Consider the following 16692-nt stretch of genomic DNA (forward strand, 5'->3'; position numbering starts at 1 on the left):
AGTGCAGCTGTTAAAGTGAAATGTAGTTCTGCCAAAAAAATTAAGTTGTGTTTAATGGAAAAATTCTTTTCACTCTTTCTACTTTTAAATTGGGTTTAAATTAATTAAAATGAAATAAAATTTAAAATTAATTCTTCACTTGCACTAGCCACATTTCAAGTGCTTACATTTGACTGGTGGCTGCCATGTTAGCATTGCTGTGTAACATTGTTTTTCACACTTTGGTTTATAGCCATCCAATTTAATAGGTTGACTGCCTTTTTTTTTTTTTTTAAGAAAATAGAATGGAATAAAATAGAATAGAAAATATTATTGCATGATATGTAGTAATGATACATATTTTTTGTGAGACTTTTGTTTTAGTATATATGTACTGAGTATTAGTAAGTCACTAAGTAAATATTTATTTCTTATTCTGGTATACAGTAAAAAGTTTTTGAAAACCACATCTCCGCAGCACCTAGTAAATTGCCTTCCACATAATAGGCAAAGAAATATTAATTCAATTGAATTGTGATCAGTGACACACATTTATAAGATGAGAGTTAAAATGATAGTTTTTTTTTTAAGTGCTGTTTTAAGTTTTTCTTCCATGTAAAGTAAGAGGTTAGAGAGTAGTAGGTAAGGCTAGAGAGGTAGGTTAAGGTCAGATTATGCCATAGTAATAATTTTGGACTATTCTGTGGGAAATGAGGGGGTCACTGGAAGTTTTTTAAATAAGGAGTTATGTAAAGATTCTTCTGACAAGGAAAAAACAACTTAAAATGATCACTCTGACCACTATATACCCTGTGATTACTCTACAGTCAAGATCTTTATTCTCTGTTTAAACTGCAGAGTGTAAGATCTTTCTTCTATATTAAAAACCCTTTGCACCAAAGCCTAACATTCCTTTGTCTCTTCCCATGTCCTTTAATCTGCAGGATTGCCTGCTTCCACTTTGGGCTCTCCAGGGGAGTTCTTTGGGCCTGCCGTGTTCCATTCCCCTGACCTACCTGTGTAGTCTTCTCTGGTTCCTCACAGAGCTTCTGATATCATTACTTCTTGGATTAATCAGAATAACTCCTCCTCTAAATTCTAATTCCATTGTCTGCGTAGAAAGAAATCAATGGTTATGCTCTAAAGTTTCGACCACAGTTATTTATTTACTATCCATATGATTCCCATCTCTTAATATGCATTTAACCTGTGTAACCTAATGTAAACATTTCTCTCCCTTTATACATCAGTTTAATGTTTGAAGACGGTGGTGGTGGTTTTTGCCTTTTAGACTTCATGAGTGGAGAGCTGAGTTGAACATGTTCCTTACTTCAGGACACTTGAGCACATTTATTCATTTACTTACTCACTCATTCTTTTTATTTCCCACTCCCGCTCCCTTCCCTCTACCCAGGCCACCTTTCAAGTGCACTTAATGTATATCTCTTTGTCTCTGTGCCTTTGCAATCTGTGTGTTTTGTATGTACCTATGTTTAATTTATCTAAAGAGTGGCACGTTATGTATCTCGTTCTGTTTGACTTTTTTCATTAAACACTATGTGGTTTTTTTTTTTATGACTTTTCATTTTGGAAATACAAAGGTAGAATAGTTATAACCTTCATATCCCCATATCCCAATATCAACAATTACCAATTTATGGCCAGTATTGTTTTATTTCTGCTCTACCTCCTTCTCCCCTTCCTGTATCATGAAGCAAATCCTAGATGATAAATCATTCATCCATAAATATTTCAATATGTATAATATATGTTAAAAAGACAGAGACTCTTTTCAACATAAATATGGTACTATTATCACACTAAAAACTTTTAGTTTGCTATTATCAAATCAGCATTTAAATTTCCAATTGTCTCATAAGTGTCATAAATGTCTTTTTTAACAATTTGTTTGAATCAGGATCCAGATTGGGTCACTGCATTGCAATTGACTCGAATGCCTTTAAATCTGTAGCTCTAAATTTTGTTGATTGTCTCTTTGTTGAGTAGTTTGCCAAGTTCCTCTGCCATTTGTATTTCCTATAAACTGTTAGCAGGAGCAACATCTGATTCAGGTTTGGGTTTCAGCTTTATAAGGCCGCTTCATGGGGGATGCTGCCTTCTCTCAGGAGGCACGTGATATTTGGACAGCTCTCATTTTGTGATATTAGGGCTCTGTTTTCAAGATATATCCCTGTGCCTGGGTACACCTAGTTCTTTGTACTACGTGGTATGAAACCATTACATTTTATCTACCGACTCCCATTTTGTACCCAGATTGCCTCCAACACGCTGTCACCACAAATACCACTGCAGTGACATCCTAATACACCGTACACCTAAGAATTCTGTGGAAAGCAGACCCTGCAACAGTATTGCTGGGTCATATTTTTAAACTTAATCTGCCAAGTATTGTCAAATTGTTCTAGAAAATGCCTGCACTTTCCTATACTTCCATTAGCAGTGCCCATTTCCCCATATATTTACCAAACTTGGCATTATCCACCTTTGTAATTTTTACCAGTCTAACAGGTATACACAAATCTATATCTTTTGCTTAATTTTTATTTTCTGGTTTTTAATAAGTTTGGACTCTCATGCAGTTGTTTGCTGTTTAGGTTTCATCTGCTGTAAATTCCTCTTCATAGTTTCTGCCCATTTCTCAGTGGTAGTTGCTATCTTATTCTTAATGATTTACATATTCTAGATAAAAGTTCCTTGTTGATTTGAAAAATTTCAAATATCTATTCCCATTCTGTTATCTGTCTACTAATTTTGCCAGTGAATTCCTCACTTATTAACTTTCTGCTTTTTTCTTTCACATTTAGGTTTTCAACCCACCGAGAATCTACCTTAGTGTATAGTGTTAACCAGTGATGCACGTGGTTTTTTTCCTCTTTAAAATGAACTAGCACCATTCACTAAACAATCACTAGCCCTTTGATTTTCGTAGTGTCACCTCCATTGTAACTTGAGTTTCTGTGTCTTACCTCTATTTTCCTTCATTGTTCTCTTCATTCTTGAGCCAATATTATACTATCTCTATTACTCTGGGCGTGCAGTTTGTCTTAATAGCTGATGGGACAAGGGCCTCCTTTTTCATATTTTTTAAGGGTGAGTTAGCTTTCCAAGGACTCTTATTTTCCCATATGAATTTTAGAGCAAATTTCTTGAGTTTCTAAAAAAAATTCAACTGGAATTTTAATTGTGATTGCATTGAATTATAGATTAATTGGGAGTGACCTGATAGCATGGACTCTGTCTCCATTTATTTAAGTCATCTTCTGTGCCTAAATTAGATTAAAAGTTGCTTTTTTTTTTTTTTTAAACTTCCCACCCGCAGAGGTCTTGGGCCCTCCTGGTTTATTTCTAGATACCTTATACTTCAAAAAAATTTTTAAAGCTATTGTGAATGGTATCTAATATTTATTACATCTTTAAATTAAACTTTACTTTGAGATAATTACAGATTCACAGGCAGTTGTAATAATGTTTTCTTTTATTTCTCTTCTACAGCAATTTGAGATTTTTGATGATTGCTTTAGCATATGCCATACCACTTGGCGTGTTTGCTGGCTGGTCTGGAGTTCTGGACTTAATTTTAACACCAGTGCATGTCAGCCAAGTAAGCATTTTATTTCTTTATATGTTATAGGTATTTTTAGTTCTCTAAAATTATAAATATCATCTACTTGTTCTTACATTTAGCTTCAAGGCCTGCTGGGTAAAGCATTATCCTGTATCATGTTGCAAAAGTAAGATCCTTATGAAATAGTTATAAAGAATATTGTTTTTCCTCCTAGATTTTGATAACAACTATGAATTCCACATTTATTGGGGTATTATTAATGATGTCAATAAACAGAAAAATAAAGAAGGAAATTCTTAGAATTCTTGATTCTTGCTTTATAAAGATTAAAATCCCATTGTCAAATATATGGCTATTCTGTCTAATTCCTTGCTTTCTCTCCAGTCTCAGTATCATTTCTTTAAAAATAACTTCATCTCTATGTTTAATGACATCCATTCCTTCTCCTTGCTTCCAAATAGCATGGTAGAAAGGGTAGAGAGATTTGGAAGGTCAAATGGAAGAAATCCAGCCACTGATGTGACATTCCATTGTATGAATAAACAACTATTTACTCATTTTGCTTTTGATGAACATTTGGAAGGTCTGTATTTGAGTTGTCATAAACAGTGCTGTACAGATCTTCTTACACATATTTCATGGTGCACCTGTGTATATATTTCTTTTGGATATTTATTTGGAAATGGAATTGTTGGTTATAGATTATGCCTGCTTTGATAGATGATGCCAGACTTTCCCAAAGTGGTTGTATCAGTTGATGGTCCTACCAGCAGTATCTGAAATTTCTTATTGTTGCACCTCATTAACAACACTTGGCAGTCTTAGTCTTTTTACATTTAGACATGCTGATGACTGTGCAGTTGTGTGCTACTGTAGTTGATTTCTATGACATCTTTTTAAGTGTTACTGGGTATTTGAATATCCTTTTTTGTGACATACCTGTTAAAATCTCTTGCCCACTACTGGGCCACCTTTTGTTACTGATATGTAAAGAAGAGAGCTCTGCAAAAGGGGGCTCCCCAGAAGGCTGTGTGGGGTCCCCAGCAAATCTTGGCTGAGGAATGGTCTGTACATGTAAAGGGCAAACTTACCAGGACTGTTGTGGAGTTGAAAGCAGAGCAAATATAATAGAGGGCAAGCAGCACTGGACCCTTGGAGTTCTGGCCCAGCAAGAATGACAAGACCTCATTAACATTTTATTAACATCTTGGGCTTCTGCTGGGACATCAGAAAGGACAAACTTTAGAATCAAGGACCATACGCTAGATAGAGTAAGGACTATTCTACTTAGACCCACCATAAACAAAGCCTAAAACTAACCCCTGACAAAAATCTGCAGAGGAGGCAATTTGGAGATTGAGTCCTGCCAGGTGAGAGGAGCTTGGGAAACACTAGTTTCTACTAATCTACCCTAATAGAGCACAAAATCAAACCTACACAAGTTCGAGGTGATCAGCCATTAACTGAATGGCCTACTAACACGAAGATCAACCATTTCAGATTGTTTTTGTTTTTTAAAATTAGACATGCAAAGAAACAGGAAAATGTGGTTCATATTTAAAATAAAAACAAACAAAAAACAGTGGTCAATAGAAACCCACTGGAGATAGCCTAGATACTGGATCTGGCAGACAGAGACCGTAATGCAAGAGCAGAGAAATCTTCGCTTGCTTCAGGTTCATAAGTGTATTCCCCTGTGTTATCTTGCAGAACTCTGTTGTCCAGTACAGTAGCCCCCAGCCACATGTGGCTTTTTAATTTGAAGTTTAAATTAGTTGAAATGAAATTAAAATTTAAAATTCACTTCCATCGTGGCCCTGGCCCCTTTTCAAGTGCTCAGGAGCTACTTGGAGCTTGTGGGTACCATACTGGACAGTGTGGATCGAGAACATTTCCATCATCATAGGAGGTGCTGTTGAGCAGTGCTGTTCTAGAAACTATTGTTATTCCTGTCACATTTAAACCTTGAGTTGAATTTTGTGCTTATTATAAGGTAGGGATTAAGTTTCCTTTTTGCCGTAGTTATCCATTACCTAATACTAATTTTCGAAAAGATCATCTTTTTCTGCATTGCTCTCTAGTGTCATCTGTGTCATAATGAAGTGCCTTTATGTGCATGGATGTTTCTGAATTTTTTCCCTCTAGTCTACTTATCTATTTTTGTGCCAATACCAAATTGTCTTAAGTATTCTAGTGTTATAGTAAGTTTTTATATCTGGTAGAATAAATACTCCCCTTTATTGAGATTTTGATAGAATTTTTTGAATCTATAGGTCAGTTTGAGAATTAACTTTTTTATAATAGTGAGTCTTCCAAACCATAATCATTCTATCTCTCTTCATTTACTGAGGTCCTAATGTCTCTCTGAATCTCTTTTCTGCAAAAATGCCTTCTGTATATGTTAGATTTATTCCCAGGTGTTGGATACTTTTTGATGCTTGGTAATCATATAGTTACCAAGTTGTAATTGGTAGCTTTTAAAATCTTATTTTCTGTCAGCTGGCATGTAGAAGTATAGTTAGTTTTCGCAAGTGAATGAAATACAGCTGATCTTGTATCCAGCAGTCTTGTTAAACTCTCACTTCCTTTTTAATTTATTCGTAGATACTTGGGCCTCTTTGCATACATACTCATTATTAGCTATGACTAATGACAAATAGATGGAGAAAAATACATTTAATAAAATCCAACATTGAGATGATCATATGGTTTTTCTCTTTTAACCTATTAATGTGGTAAATTATACTTATTGATTAGTAAATGTTAAACTACCTTGCATTCCTGTACTAAGTTCATTTTGTCAGTGATTTATCACACTTTTTATATATCACTGAATTCAGCTTGCTTATATTTTGTTGAGGATATTTTACAGTTATGTTTATAAATGAGATTAGACTATAATTTTCCTATCTTGTCCTACCATTTCAATTTTAGTATTTTTGTTAGTCTCAAAAAACAAGTGTTTCCTCTTTTTCTATTCTAGGAAGAGTTTATGTAAGTTTGGTGGTTTGGGGCTTTTGTTTTTCCCTAAGTATTTGGTAGAATTCACTGGTGAAGCAATTTAGTTTTCTTTGTGGAAAGTTTTTGAGTATAGATTCAGTGTCTTCAATAGTTGTAAAATTATTCAGATTTCCCACTTATTCTTGTGTCAGTTTTGAGAAGTTGTACCTTTCTAGAATTTGTCCATTTCATCTCACTTTTCAAATTTATGGCAATAAGTTCTTCATAGTATCATTCTATGATTTTATTAGGTCTCTGAGGTAAGTGATTGTATTATTTCAGATACTGATTTTTCTGTATCTTCTCTCTCATTTTTTCCTTGAATAATTTCACCAGTAGCTATTTTTTGTTTAATCAATTTCTATTTTTATCTTTATTTTTCCTATTCTTCTGTTTTTTTGAATGAAGTCATTTTACTCTCCTTTTTCTAACTTTCTAACATGAACATGAATACTTAGACCCTTGATTTTTAACTTTTCTTCTCTAATACGTGCATCTTAAGGCTGTATATCCTTTTAACGTAGCTTTAGCTACATTCTGTGTTTTGCTAAGTAGGATTTTCATAATTATTCAATTTAGAATATTTTCTAGTTTCCATAGTGTTTTCTTCTTTGAACCAAAAGTGTCCCCAAATATCAGGCTTGCCCCTCTGGGCTTTCTTCCCATCCTAGATTATGGTTCTAGCATTCTAGATTACCTTCCTGGCTCTCTGATACCTTCAGATAGATTTCCCACCCCAGATTTTCTACTTCTCAACCAGAATATTAATCCAAATTGTGTAATATTCCTTTCCCTTAGGAAGAAAGTCTTCCTTTAATTTCCTAACCCATTTTTCTGGATGGCAGGTATTCCAAGCAAGCTCATTTCCAAGAAGAAAACGTGTAGCACGCATTTAGGTGATGCTGATTTTGCAGATCTTATGAATCATGTTATAAAGCCTCAGAAGCCCTTCCAGTTATCTCTGTACAAACTCTGAGAGGTATAGAGACCATGAATCACATTAGGTATTAAATAAAAATAAAGTTAAATGAAAGCAGAACTTCTGGGTTGGTGGACACATGGAGATACTGCCCCCCCCAAATAATTAAATTCAAGGAAAAACTTAAAGCAAAAAGCAAGTGTCATGAACAAAGGAAGCAGAAAAGCACAGAATGGCCCAAAAGGACCAGAGTCAGTACAGTAGGATACACAGTGGTTCATCACCTGATGCAGGACCCCACTGACCTAGGGGATAGATGAGAATGTTAGTGAGGGCCTCATAGTATTAATGGGCCTTAAACAATGGATACTAAATGCAGCAAGAGGGGCACTCTGCATTTGTTAACTTATTTAATTCTCAGAAAAATCATAATTATCCCCATGCTCCTAATGAGGAAACTGAGACTTGGGGTGTGAGTTGAGACAGAAGCCAAATCGTGGTAAGTGTTACAGATAACATGAATGATTAGGAAATGTAGGCAGCATTTGTAGGTTGCGCTGAATAAGTTTGTCCGTGAAGGTAGGAAAGAGAGCAGACAATAGACGATGGAGAAACATCATCAGGTAATAATAACAGCCCTAACCTTTATTGAGCACTTCTTATATGCCAACTGTTGATCCAAGTTCTATATGCAAATCATGTCATTTAATCCATTTTATCAGTAAGAGGACATAATCTGTCCAGAGTCACAAAGCTAGTAAATGGCAGGGCCGGAGATGTTTCTCAAGAGTGGAGCAATCTATGCATTTGTAACCTAGCTCACATTCTCTGTCCAGTCTCCCCAGGTGCTCAGCCCCCAGTTCTCTCTCTCTCTCTACCCCCTCACTGTCTCTCTCTCACCTCTCTCTCTTCCACTCCTCCACTGTGTGTTCTTCTAATAAATTTTTAGTTGTGCCAAATGTTTTACCACTAAATTATTTCCTAATAGTTTTCTGTATGTTGGCTCTATTTAAACTTTTTAGGTCAATGACCATCTTTTCTCCTTTTACTGTTTTCTTAAGAGTTCCTAATACAATGTCCAGCATGTAGAACACACACTTAAGAAATATTTGTGATATTGATTATTTTGTTCATTTAAATATTCCAATAAAAGTTAATTAATGATGTATTTACTTAGTTAAGCTTGTATTAGTCACACATGAATCCTTTCATTTGATTCATTTTCTTAAATAGTATTTCCTAGATTTGCCATTTAGTTATTAACATGTTGATTATAGAGGATTTTTTTCCATGCCTTCTAAACTGCAGTGTGCTTATCTTGTATTAAATGTGTCTGCCACTTTCTTAACAGATAGATGCTGGCTGGATTGGATTTTGGTCTATAGTTGGAGGCTGTGTCGTTGGAATAGCAATGGCAAGGTAAGAATCTTTTATGTTAAACATGTAACTGGGCAGAACCAAAAATAAGCCCAAATGGAAAATTGGCTCCCCTAGATAAATGTTAAAATTCAAGGAAAAATAAAACATGCAAAGGTCACATGTAGCAGATAGAATTTGCTGCTACAGGGGAACTCCAGGTTAGTCCACCCTAAAATGTTTTTGGAGACTAGGGATGTATTTTCAGTATAACTAAGCTGCCCCTCTCCATATTATTAGAGGACAGTATCTACAAATGAAACCAGAAGGAAGGTGATACAATAGTAAAAACAAATTGATAGTTATTGAGATTAGAAAAGAATTGAAAGGAATCATTTGTAAGAGCATATTTAGAACTTTGCATGAAAAGGCAGTATCCTGATTAGCAGATAATTATTTGTGGCCACTTTTGGCAGGTATGACCCTATGGTTTTCCCATTTTGATAAAAAATATCCATAAAGCCTTCCAGTTTCGTGAAACTCCCTTTGATCTTAGCCCATTATGACAACACATTTTTTGAATGAGTCAGAAGAAGGAAGAAGTCTCATTTATTCTAAAAGAAGAAAAGAATGAAAATGTCACTCACATAGGCGACTGTGTATAAAACTACTCTTGGTGTTTCCAAAGAGATCATTTTCATTCACTTTCCAAACATTGTACCCTGTTACATCAAAAACAAAATTGAGCAATCAACTTTATCGGGAAGGGAAGAATCTAATTACATATTTGGGAAGATCAAATAAGATATGTGAGTCACCTCAATATCTAAATACGTAAACATAATTGACACAGGATAATATTATATCTAGGCCTTACAGTTTGCACAGTGTTTCTGGGATAATGAAAGAATAAATTGACACTGTAATTTCTAAATTGCTTTATCTGAGGTTTTGGGGTTTTTTTAATTTCATTTCATTTAGTTATAGTCAGTTTATAATGTGTCAATTTCCATATCTGAGGTTTTTATAAGTTAGAAAATATGAGAATGAAGTCTAAAAGCTAGAGAAGAATAGGAACATAGCTATTTGTAGGAAATAACTACACTGATACTGGAATATACTGACCTATCACACTTGACGAGAATCGTATCTAATTTTTCTAATTAAATATCCAAGCCAATTATAGTGAGTCATCGTTTACCAAATCCTATTCTGAAATCTTATTCTAAGCACCAAATATGTCAAAGAGAATAAGCACCAAATATGTCAAAGAGGGACATGTTATTTATTAGAAATGACATCCCACATGCTCCTTTTGCTTAATTTTTTTTTACAAACCCTTAATTTTAACTATATTGAAGTGGAACTAGAGGGAAAAATTAGAATGAGGACATTTCTGTTTTTAAATTGTTGAAAATGGAGGTTCTAAAAAGCACTACTCTTACTATGGGATCTGAAATTAATTGTAAGTATCTCTTAGCCCTAAAATCAACTTAAAATTATATTCAGAACACCCTTTTTGGGATCCCTAGAACAGAATCTTCTTACAGACATGAGTGCTTTGGGTGTTTTTTGTGATTATATTACCAAAGATTACTGCTAAATGTACTACTTTGGTGCTAACAGTGCACTTTGATGATATTAGCCCATTGGTCTCCAAAATTGGCAGACCAGAGTGGTAAGTTTATTCTTGTGTGATCTGGTCCTTGGAGACGTACTCACTCTAACCTCATTCGACTCTGAGTGTACCAGAAACCTGTTTTATTCTTTCATACCTGGCCATCTGCCTATCTGACAAGTTCATGCAGCATAGCAAAATATAAGTCAGAAAAGTATTGAGCATGAAATTAAAACAAAGCTTTTGGATTTTCTGGAGGAGCATTTCCATCAAGCTCTGGAACCTTTTTCAGACTACGTAAGTATTTTCTGTTTGTGAACTTTCATAGTGGAGAGCAAACCTGTCACTGAGCAAAGGTGCATCCATTTTTCCCACCAAAAGATGGCATCAGCTCACATAGGAAGTCATTTTAGTCTAAAAGACATAAATATGATTAACCATATCACGTCAGATAAGTGCAAAGCAAAATATTGCAAGTCACATAATTACAATAGAAATTAAAATAATTTTTTTTAAAAACTTCAAAGAGAAAACATGGTAAATGTCATTTTTGGGGTGGGATGAGTTTTTCTACAATAGGAACAACTCTAAAGGACACAGTCAGTTGTGTACAGGCACAGCCAGAGGACTGCTTATACAGTCAACGGTTCATCCGCAGATGAGCATCCACAGATGAGGAGAAGCATTTTTGGAAAAAATTTCGGTTATAACCAAATAATAAGCATCTCTACCAGAAGTTTCATAAGAATTCAAGACAAAGCAGGGATTTTTGAGAACTTAAAAGGCTGTGAAACATTAGACACAAACTTTGTGAAATAAATTCACTATTCTAGAGCTATGTTCTTGCTCTTACAAAGCTTATGGTCTGATTAAGGAAGACAAAAAATGCAAAAACAAGAGAAATTCCAATAGAGATAAATGCTATGAAGAAAATAGAGTGTGGAGATGGGATGGGGAGAGCTGCTTCTGTGAGAATGGCGAGCCTTCCTGACTGAGACCTGAATAACCCAAAGAATAAGCAGGCATGAGTCACCTGACGATCTGGGGGAACCAGCAATCCAGGTGTCAGGACAAGTACGAAAACTACAGTTGCTGTGAGAAACAGCCTCAGTATGTATGAGAAACAGAAACAGGGCTGTCCCACTGGAGATAGTAAGGCAAACAGAGAGTGGAGCAAGAGACCAGACCATGTAAGACCCCAAAGGTGCTGGGGTAAGCACCTGTATTTGTTCTCTAAGTGAATTTGAATTTTGAGAGAACGACCCTTGCAAGTTTATGTCAACAAGTTAGCCTGTTTTCTAAAACTAGGACGATATATGCTCATTTTAGAATGTTTGGAAGTTACAGAAAAATATATAAAGAAAGTAAAAGTGGCATTTAAAAACTCAGAATTTATCTTGTAAGTTGTAAATCCGAAACAGAGATCACATTTTAAGAGACTGTGAGAGAAATAAACATTTATCACAAAGCAACATTTATCAACCATACACACAAAACGTGTTAGTTTAAAAAAAAAATTTAAAAAAAACTTGCTATAAAAGAATCATGGAAATTTCTTCAAGAAATTATTGTTTAATGAAAGTGTGTTATTGATTTAAATAGTATTTTTAAAATCCAGCTAGGATTAATAGAACGTTATTTCTTTTCAGGTTTGCAGATTTTATCAGGGGTATGCTGAAGCTAATTCTTCTCCTCCTGTTTTCCGGAGCTACACTATCATCCACGTGGTTCACCCTGACCTGTTTGAACAGCATCACACACCTGCCTTTAACTACAGGTGAGCACAGACTATTTTGAACTTTGAATAAATATTTTCAGTTTTTAGAAGTATATACTGACAGTAGGACTTTTTCTTGCTTCCCATAAGCAGTTGTTAAATATACAAAAAGGTCTCCCTTATCCAGCCATCAAACCATCATCTCATCTAAAAAGAGCTCAAAAAATAACTAAAAATATTTTCATTGGTATTTTATATCTGGAAAAGAAGAATAATCTTTAGTGTGAGCTTAAATAGCATGGAAAAGCTTATATTCTTTTAAAAAATCATATCACAGCATAATACAAAGATTTTTATCATCTTTATAGCCATTACATCATTGTTAAACAGAAAGGGAAATGAACAAAGGCAGAAAGCTATGACATTTCAGATATGCACCAGCAGACTTCTTTGAACCAGTACCTATTGGTTTATTTTATATTTAGTCTTTTTTTCAATATATTCAATTTATTTAAACTAAAAAACAGAAACAGTTCACCATTTCTCCCACCCCTCGCCTCTTGCAACCACCACCAACCTGTTCTCTGTATTCATGAGCTTGATTTTGTTTTGTTTGTTTGTTTTCCATTTTGAGTGTTTTTTAAATTTTTTGATTTTGATTCCACATATAAGAGAGATAATAAAATAATTGCCCTTCTCTATCTGACTGATTCCACTTAGCATAATATTGTCAAGGTCTAAACATGTCACAAATAGTAAGGTTTCATTTTTATGGCTGAATAGTATTCCATTGCATATATATTCCACAGTTTCTTTATCCATTCATCCATTGATAGAGACTAGTTGTTTCCATATTTTGACTATTGTAAATAATGCTTCATGAACATGGGGTGTAGATATCTTTTCGAGATGGTGATTTCAGTTCCTTCAGATAAGAAATGGGACTACTGGGTATATGGTAGTTCTGTTTTTTATTTTTTGAGGACCCTGCGTACTGTTTTCCAACTGGCTGCACCAACCTACATCTCCACCAACAGCGCACAAGGGTTCCCTTTTTCCCACTTCCTTGCCAATACTTGTTATCTCTTGTTTTTTGATAATAGCCATTCTAACATGTGTGAGTTGGTATCTCATTGTGATTTTGATTTGCATTTCCCTGATGATTAATGATATTGAACTTCTTTTGTGTGTCTGTTGACCATCTGTATATCTCCTGTGGAAAAATGAGTATTCAGATCTTCTGCCCATTTTTAATTTTTTTAACACCTTTATTGTTACATGATTCCTGTACAGTAAACTACACATAATTCAGAAGTACAATTTGATGAATTTTGATAGATGTATACACCTGTGAAACCACTACCACAATCAAGATAGCTAACATTTCCATCACTCCCCAAGAGGTACTGATTTCGAATTCCCAATTTATCCCTTCTCACCCTCTTGCCCCCCTGGTAACCATAAGTTTGTTTTCTGTTTGTGAGTCTGTTTCTGTTTTGTAGGTAAGTTCATTTGTGTCCTTTTTTTTAGATTGCCCATATAACTGTATTTTTCTTTCTCTTTCTGGCTTACTTCACTTAGAATGACAATCTCCAGGTCCATCCATATTGCTGCAAATGGCATTATTTCTTTCTTTTTTATGCTTCTGCCCATTTTTTAGTGGCATTGTTTGCTTTTTGGTACTGAATTTTATGAATTCTTTGTATGTTTTGGATATTAGCCCTTTAACAGATACATGGTTTGCAGTTATTTTCTCCCATTCAGTAGGTTGTCTTTTCCTTTGTTGATGGTTTCCTTCGCTGTGCAGAAGCTTTTTAGTTTGATGTAGTCCCAGTTGCTTATTTTCTCTTTTGTTGCTTTTGCTTTCGGTGTCAGATTCAAAAACTTATTACCAAAACTTATGTCAAGGAACTTACTGTCTATAGTTTATTCAAGGAGTTTTATGGCTTTAGGTTTTACATTCAAGTCTTTGATCCATTTTGAGTTAAATTTTGCATATATTGTATGATAGTGGTCCAATTTCGTTCTTTTGCATGTGGTTATCCAATTTTCCCAACACCATTTATTGAAGAGACTATCCTTTCCCTATTGTATATTCTTGTATTTTTTGTTGTAAATTAATTCACTGTAAGTGTGTAGGTTTATTTGTGGGCTCTCTATTCTGTTTCACTGATCTGTGTGTCTGTTTTTATGCCAATACCATGCTGTTTAAATTACCATCGTTTTGTATTATAGTTTGAAACCAGGGTCTGTGATGCCTCCAGCTTTGTTCTTCTTTCTCAAGATTGCTTTGGCTATTTAGGGTCTTTTGTAGTTCCATACAAATTTTAGGATTATTTGTTATATTTTTGTAAAAAATGCCATTGGAATTTTGATAGGAATTACACAGAATCTGTAGATTGCTTTGGGTAGTATGGAAATTTTAACAGTTAATTCTTTCAATCTGTGAGCACAGAATATCTTTCCATTTATTTTTGTCTTCTTCAATTTCTTTAATATCTTGCAGTTTTCAGTATACAGGTCTTTCACCTCCTTGGTTAAATTTATTCCTAGGTATTTTATTCTTTTTCATATAATTGTAAATGGGATTGTTTTCTTCATTTCTCTTTCTGATAGTTCTTTATTAACGTAAAGGAAGGCAGCAGATTTTTCTGTTGATTTTGAAGCCTGCAATTTTACTGAATTTATTAGTTCTAACAGTTTCTTGATGGAATCTACAATTTTCTATCTATAATATCATGTTATCTGCAGATAGTGACAGCTTTGCTTCTTCCTTCCCAATTTGAAGCCTTTTTTTTTTTTTTTCCTTGCCCAATTGCTGTGACTAGGACTTCCAGCTACTATGTTGAATATATGTGTGTAGAGTGGGCATCCTTGTCTTGTTCCTGATCTTAGAGGAAAAACTTTCAGCTTTTCACCATTGACTATGATGTTAACTGCAATCTTGTCATATGTAGCGTTTATTATGTTGAAGTACGTTCCCTCTGTACCCACTTTGTTGAGAGTTTTTATTGTAAATGGATGTCGAATTTTGTCAGATGCTTTTTCTCCATCTGTTGAAATGATCACGTCATTTTTATCCCTCGGTTTTGTTAATGTGGTGTATCACACTGACTGATATGCAGATGCTGAACCAGCCTTGCATCGCTGGAATAAATCCCATTTGATCATGGTGTATGATCCTTTTAATGTATTGTTTAATTTGGTTTGTTAATATTTTGTTGAGGATTTTTGCATCTATATTCTTGAGGGATATTGGCCTATAATTTTCTTTTTGTGTGTGTGTTATCCTTCTCTGGTTTTGGTAGCTTTGGCCTTACAAAATATGTTTGGAAGCCTCCCCTTCTGCTTTTTGGAAGAATTTGAAAAGGATTGGTATTAATTCAACTTAGAATATTTGGTAGAATTTATCAGTGAAGATGTTTGCTCATGGAATTTTATTTGTTGAGAGGTTTTTGATTATTGATCCAGTCTCCTTGCTAGTAATTGACCTAGTCAGGTTGCCTGTTTCATCATGCTTCAGGCTTTGTAGGCTGAATGTTTCTAGGACTTTATCCATTTCTTCTAGGTTGTCTGTTTTGCTGCCACATAATTGCATGATAGTAGTCCTTTATCCTTTGTATTTCTACAGCAGAATTTGTAACATCTCTTTCATTTTTTATTTTATTTATTTGAGTACTCTCTCTTTTTTTCTTGGTGAGTCTGGCTAAGAAGTGTATGATAGGCAATTTACTTATTATTAGCCCATCCAGTTGACCTGAAACATTTACAGCTGCTGTTGTTTTTATTGTTATAAGTATCATTTGAAGGGTCTATAGTTTTTTCTATGGCTGCTGTTAATGTTACCACAAACACGGGGCTTTAAAAAAAAAAAACCATGAGTTTATTTTATATTTCTGTAAGTCAGAAGTCCAACTTGAGTCTCACGAAGCTAAAATCAAAATGTGGGCAGACTCTAGGGAAGAATTCATTTTCTTGCCCTCTCTGACATCTGGAGGCTGCCCACACTCCTTGGCTTGTGGCCCCTTTCCTCTGTCTGCAAAGTTAGCAACAGCAGGTCAAGTCCTTCTCACACTGCATCATCTGTTCCTTCCTCGCAAGGTCACATCTTCCTCTGAACTTCATATTCTGCCTCTTTCCACTTTTAAGGATCCTTGTGATTACGTTGGGCCTACCCAGAAAATCCAGGATAATCTCCCAAATTTAAGTCAGCTGATTAGCAACTTTAATTCCATCTTCACCTTTAATATTTCTCACCATGTAAGGGTAACATTCAGTTTCCAGGAACTGACACAAAAAAATATATCTTTTGGGGGAAGCAAGAGACGTTATTCTGCCTCACGGGATCTTTTTAAAATTACTCTGACAGATTATCTTATAAACCAAGAGGGCTCTGTTGTTGCTTCTTTCCTTTAAGAAAAGATTGTTTAAGATGCATATTTTTATTCTATTTGCAAGTGACATTTAGCCACCTTTTGGATTCTGTGTTTAATTATAGGATTATTTGTTGTAAAGGT

The 16692-nt window shown here is 34.7% G+C and overlaps 1 protein-coding gene across 3 annotated transcripts in view; it reads left to right on the forward strand.

Annotated features, from left to right (window-relative positions):
- The window catches only part of SLC49A4 (solute carrier family 49 member 4), a 79032-nt gene that overhangs the window by 35007 nt on the left and 27333 nt on the right, over nucleotides 1–16692 (forward strand). For all 3 annotated transcript variants that reach the window (XR_012507255.1, XM_074364749.1, XM_010970946.3), the window contains exons 5-7: nucleotides 3493–3601; nucleotides 8836–8903; nucleotides 12108–12235. Coding sequence is in view for 2 of the 3 variants with exons in the window: in XM_074364749.1 (XP_074220850.1) it covers nucleotides 3493–3601; nucleotides 8836–8903; nucleotides 12108–12235 (305 nt within the window). In the remaining variant the exon portion in view is untranslated. The remainder of the gene's footprint in view (nucleotides 1–3492; nucleotides 3602–8835; nucleotides 8904–12107; nucleotides 12236–16692) is intronic.

This window comes from Camelus bactrianus, chromosome 1 (genome assembly GCF_048773025.1).
Source record: "Camelus bactrianus isolate YW-2024 breed Bactrian camel chromosome 1, ASM4877302v1, whole genome shotgun sequence".
Taxonomy (NCBI): Eukaryota; Metazoa; Chordata; class Mammalia; order Artiodactyla; family Camelidae; genus Camelus; species Camelus bactrianus.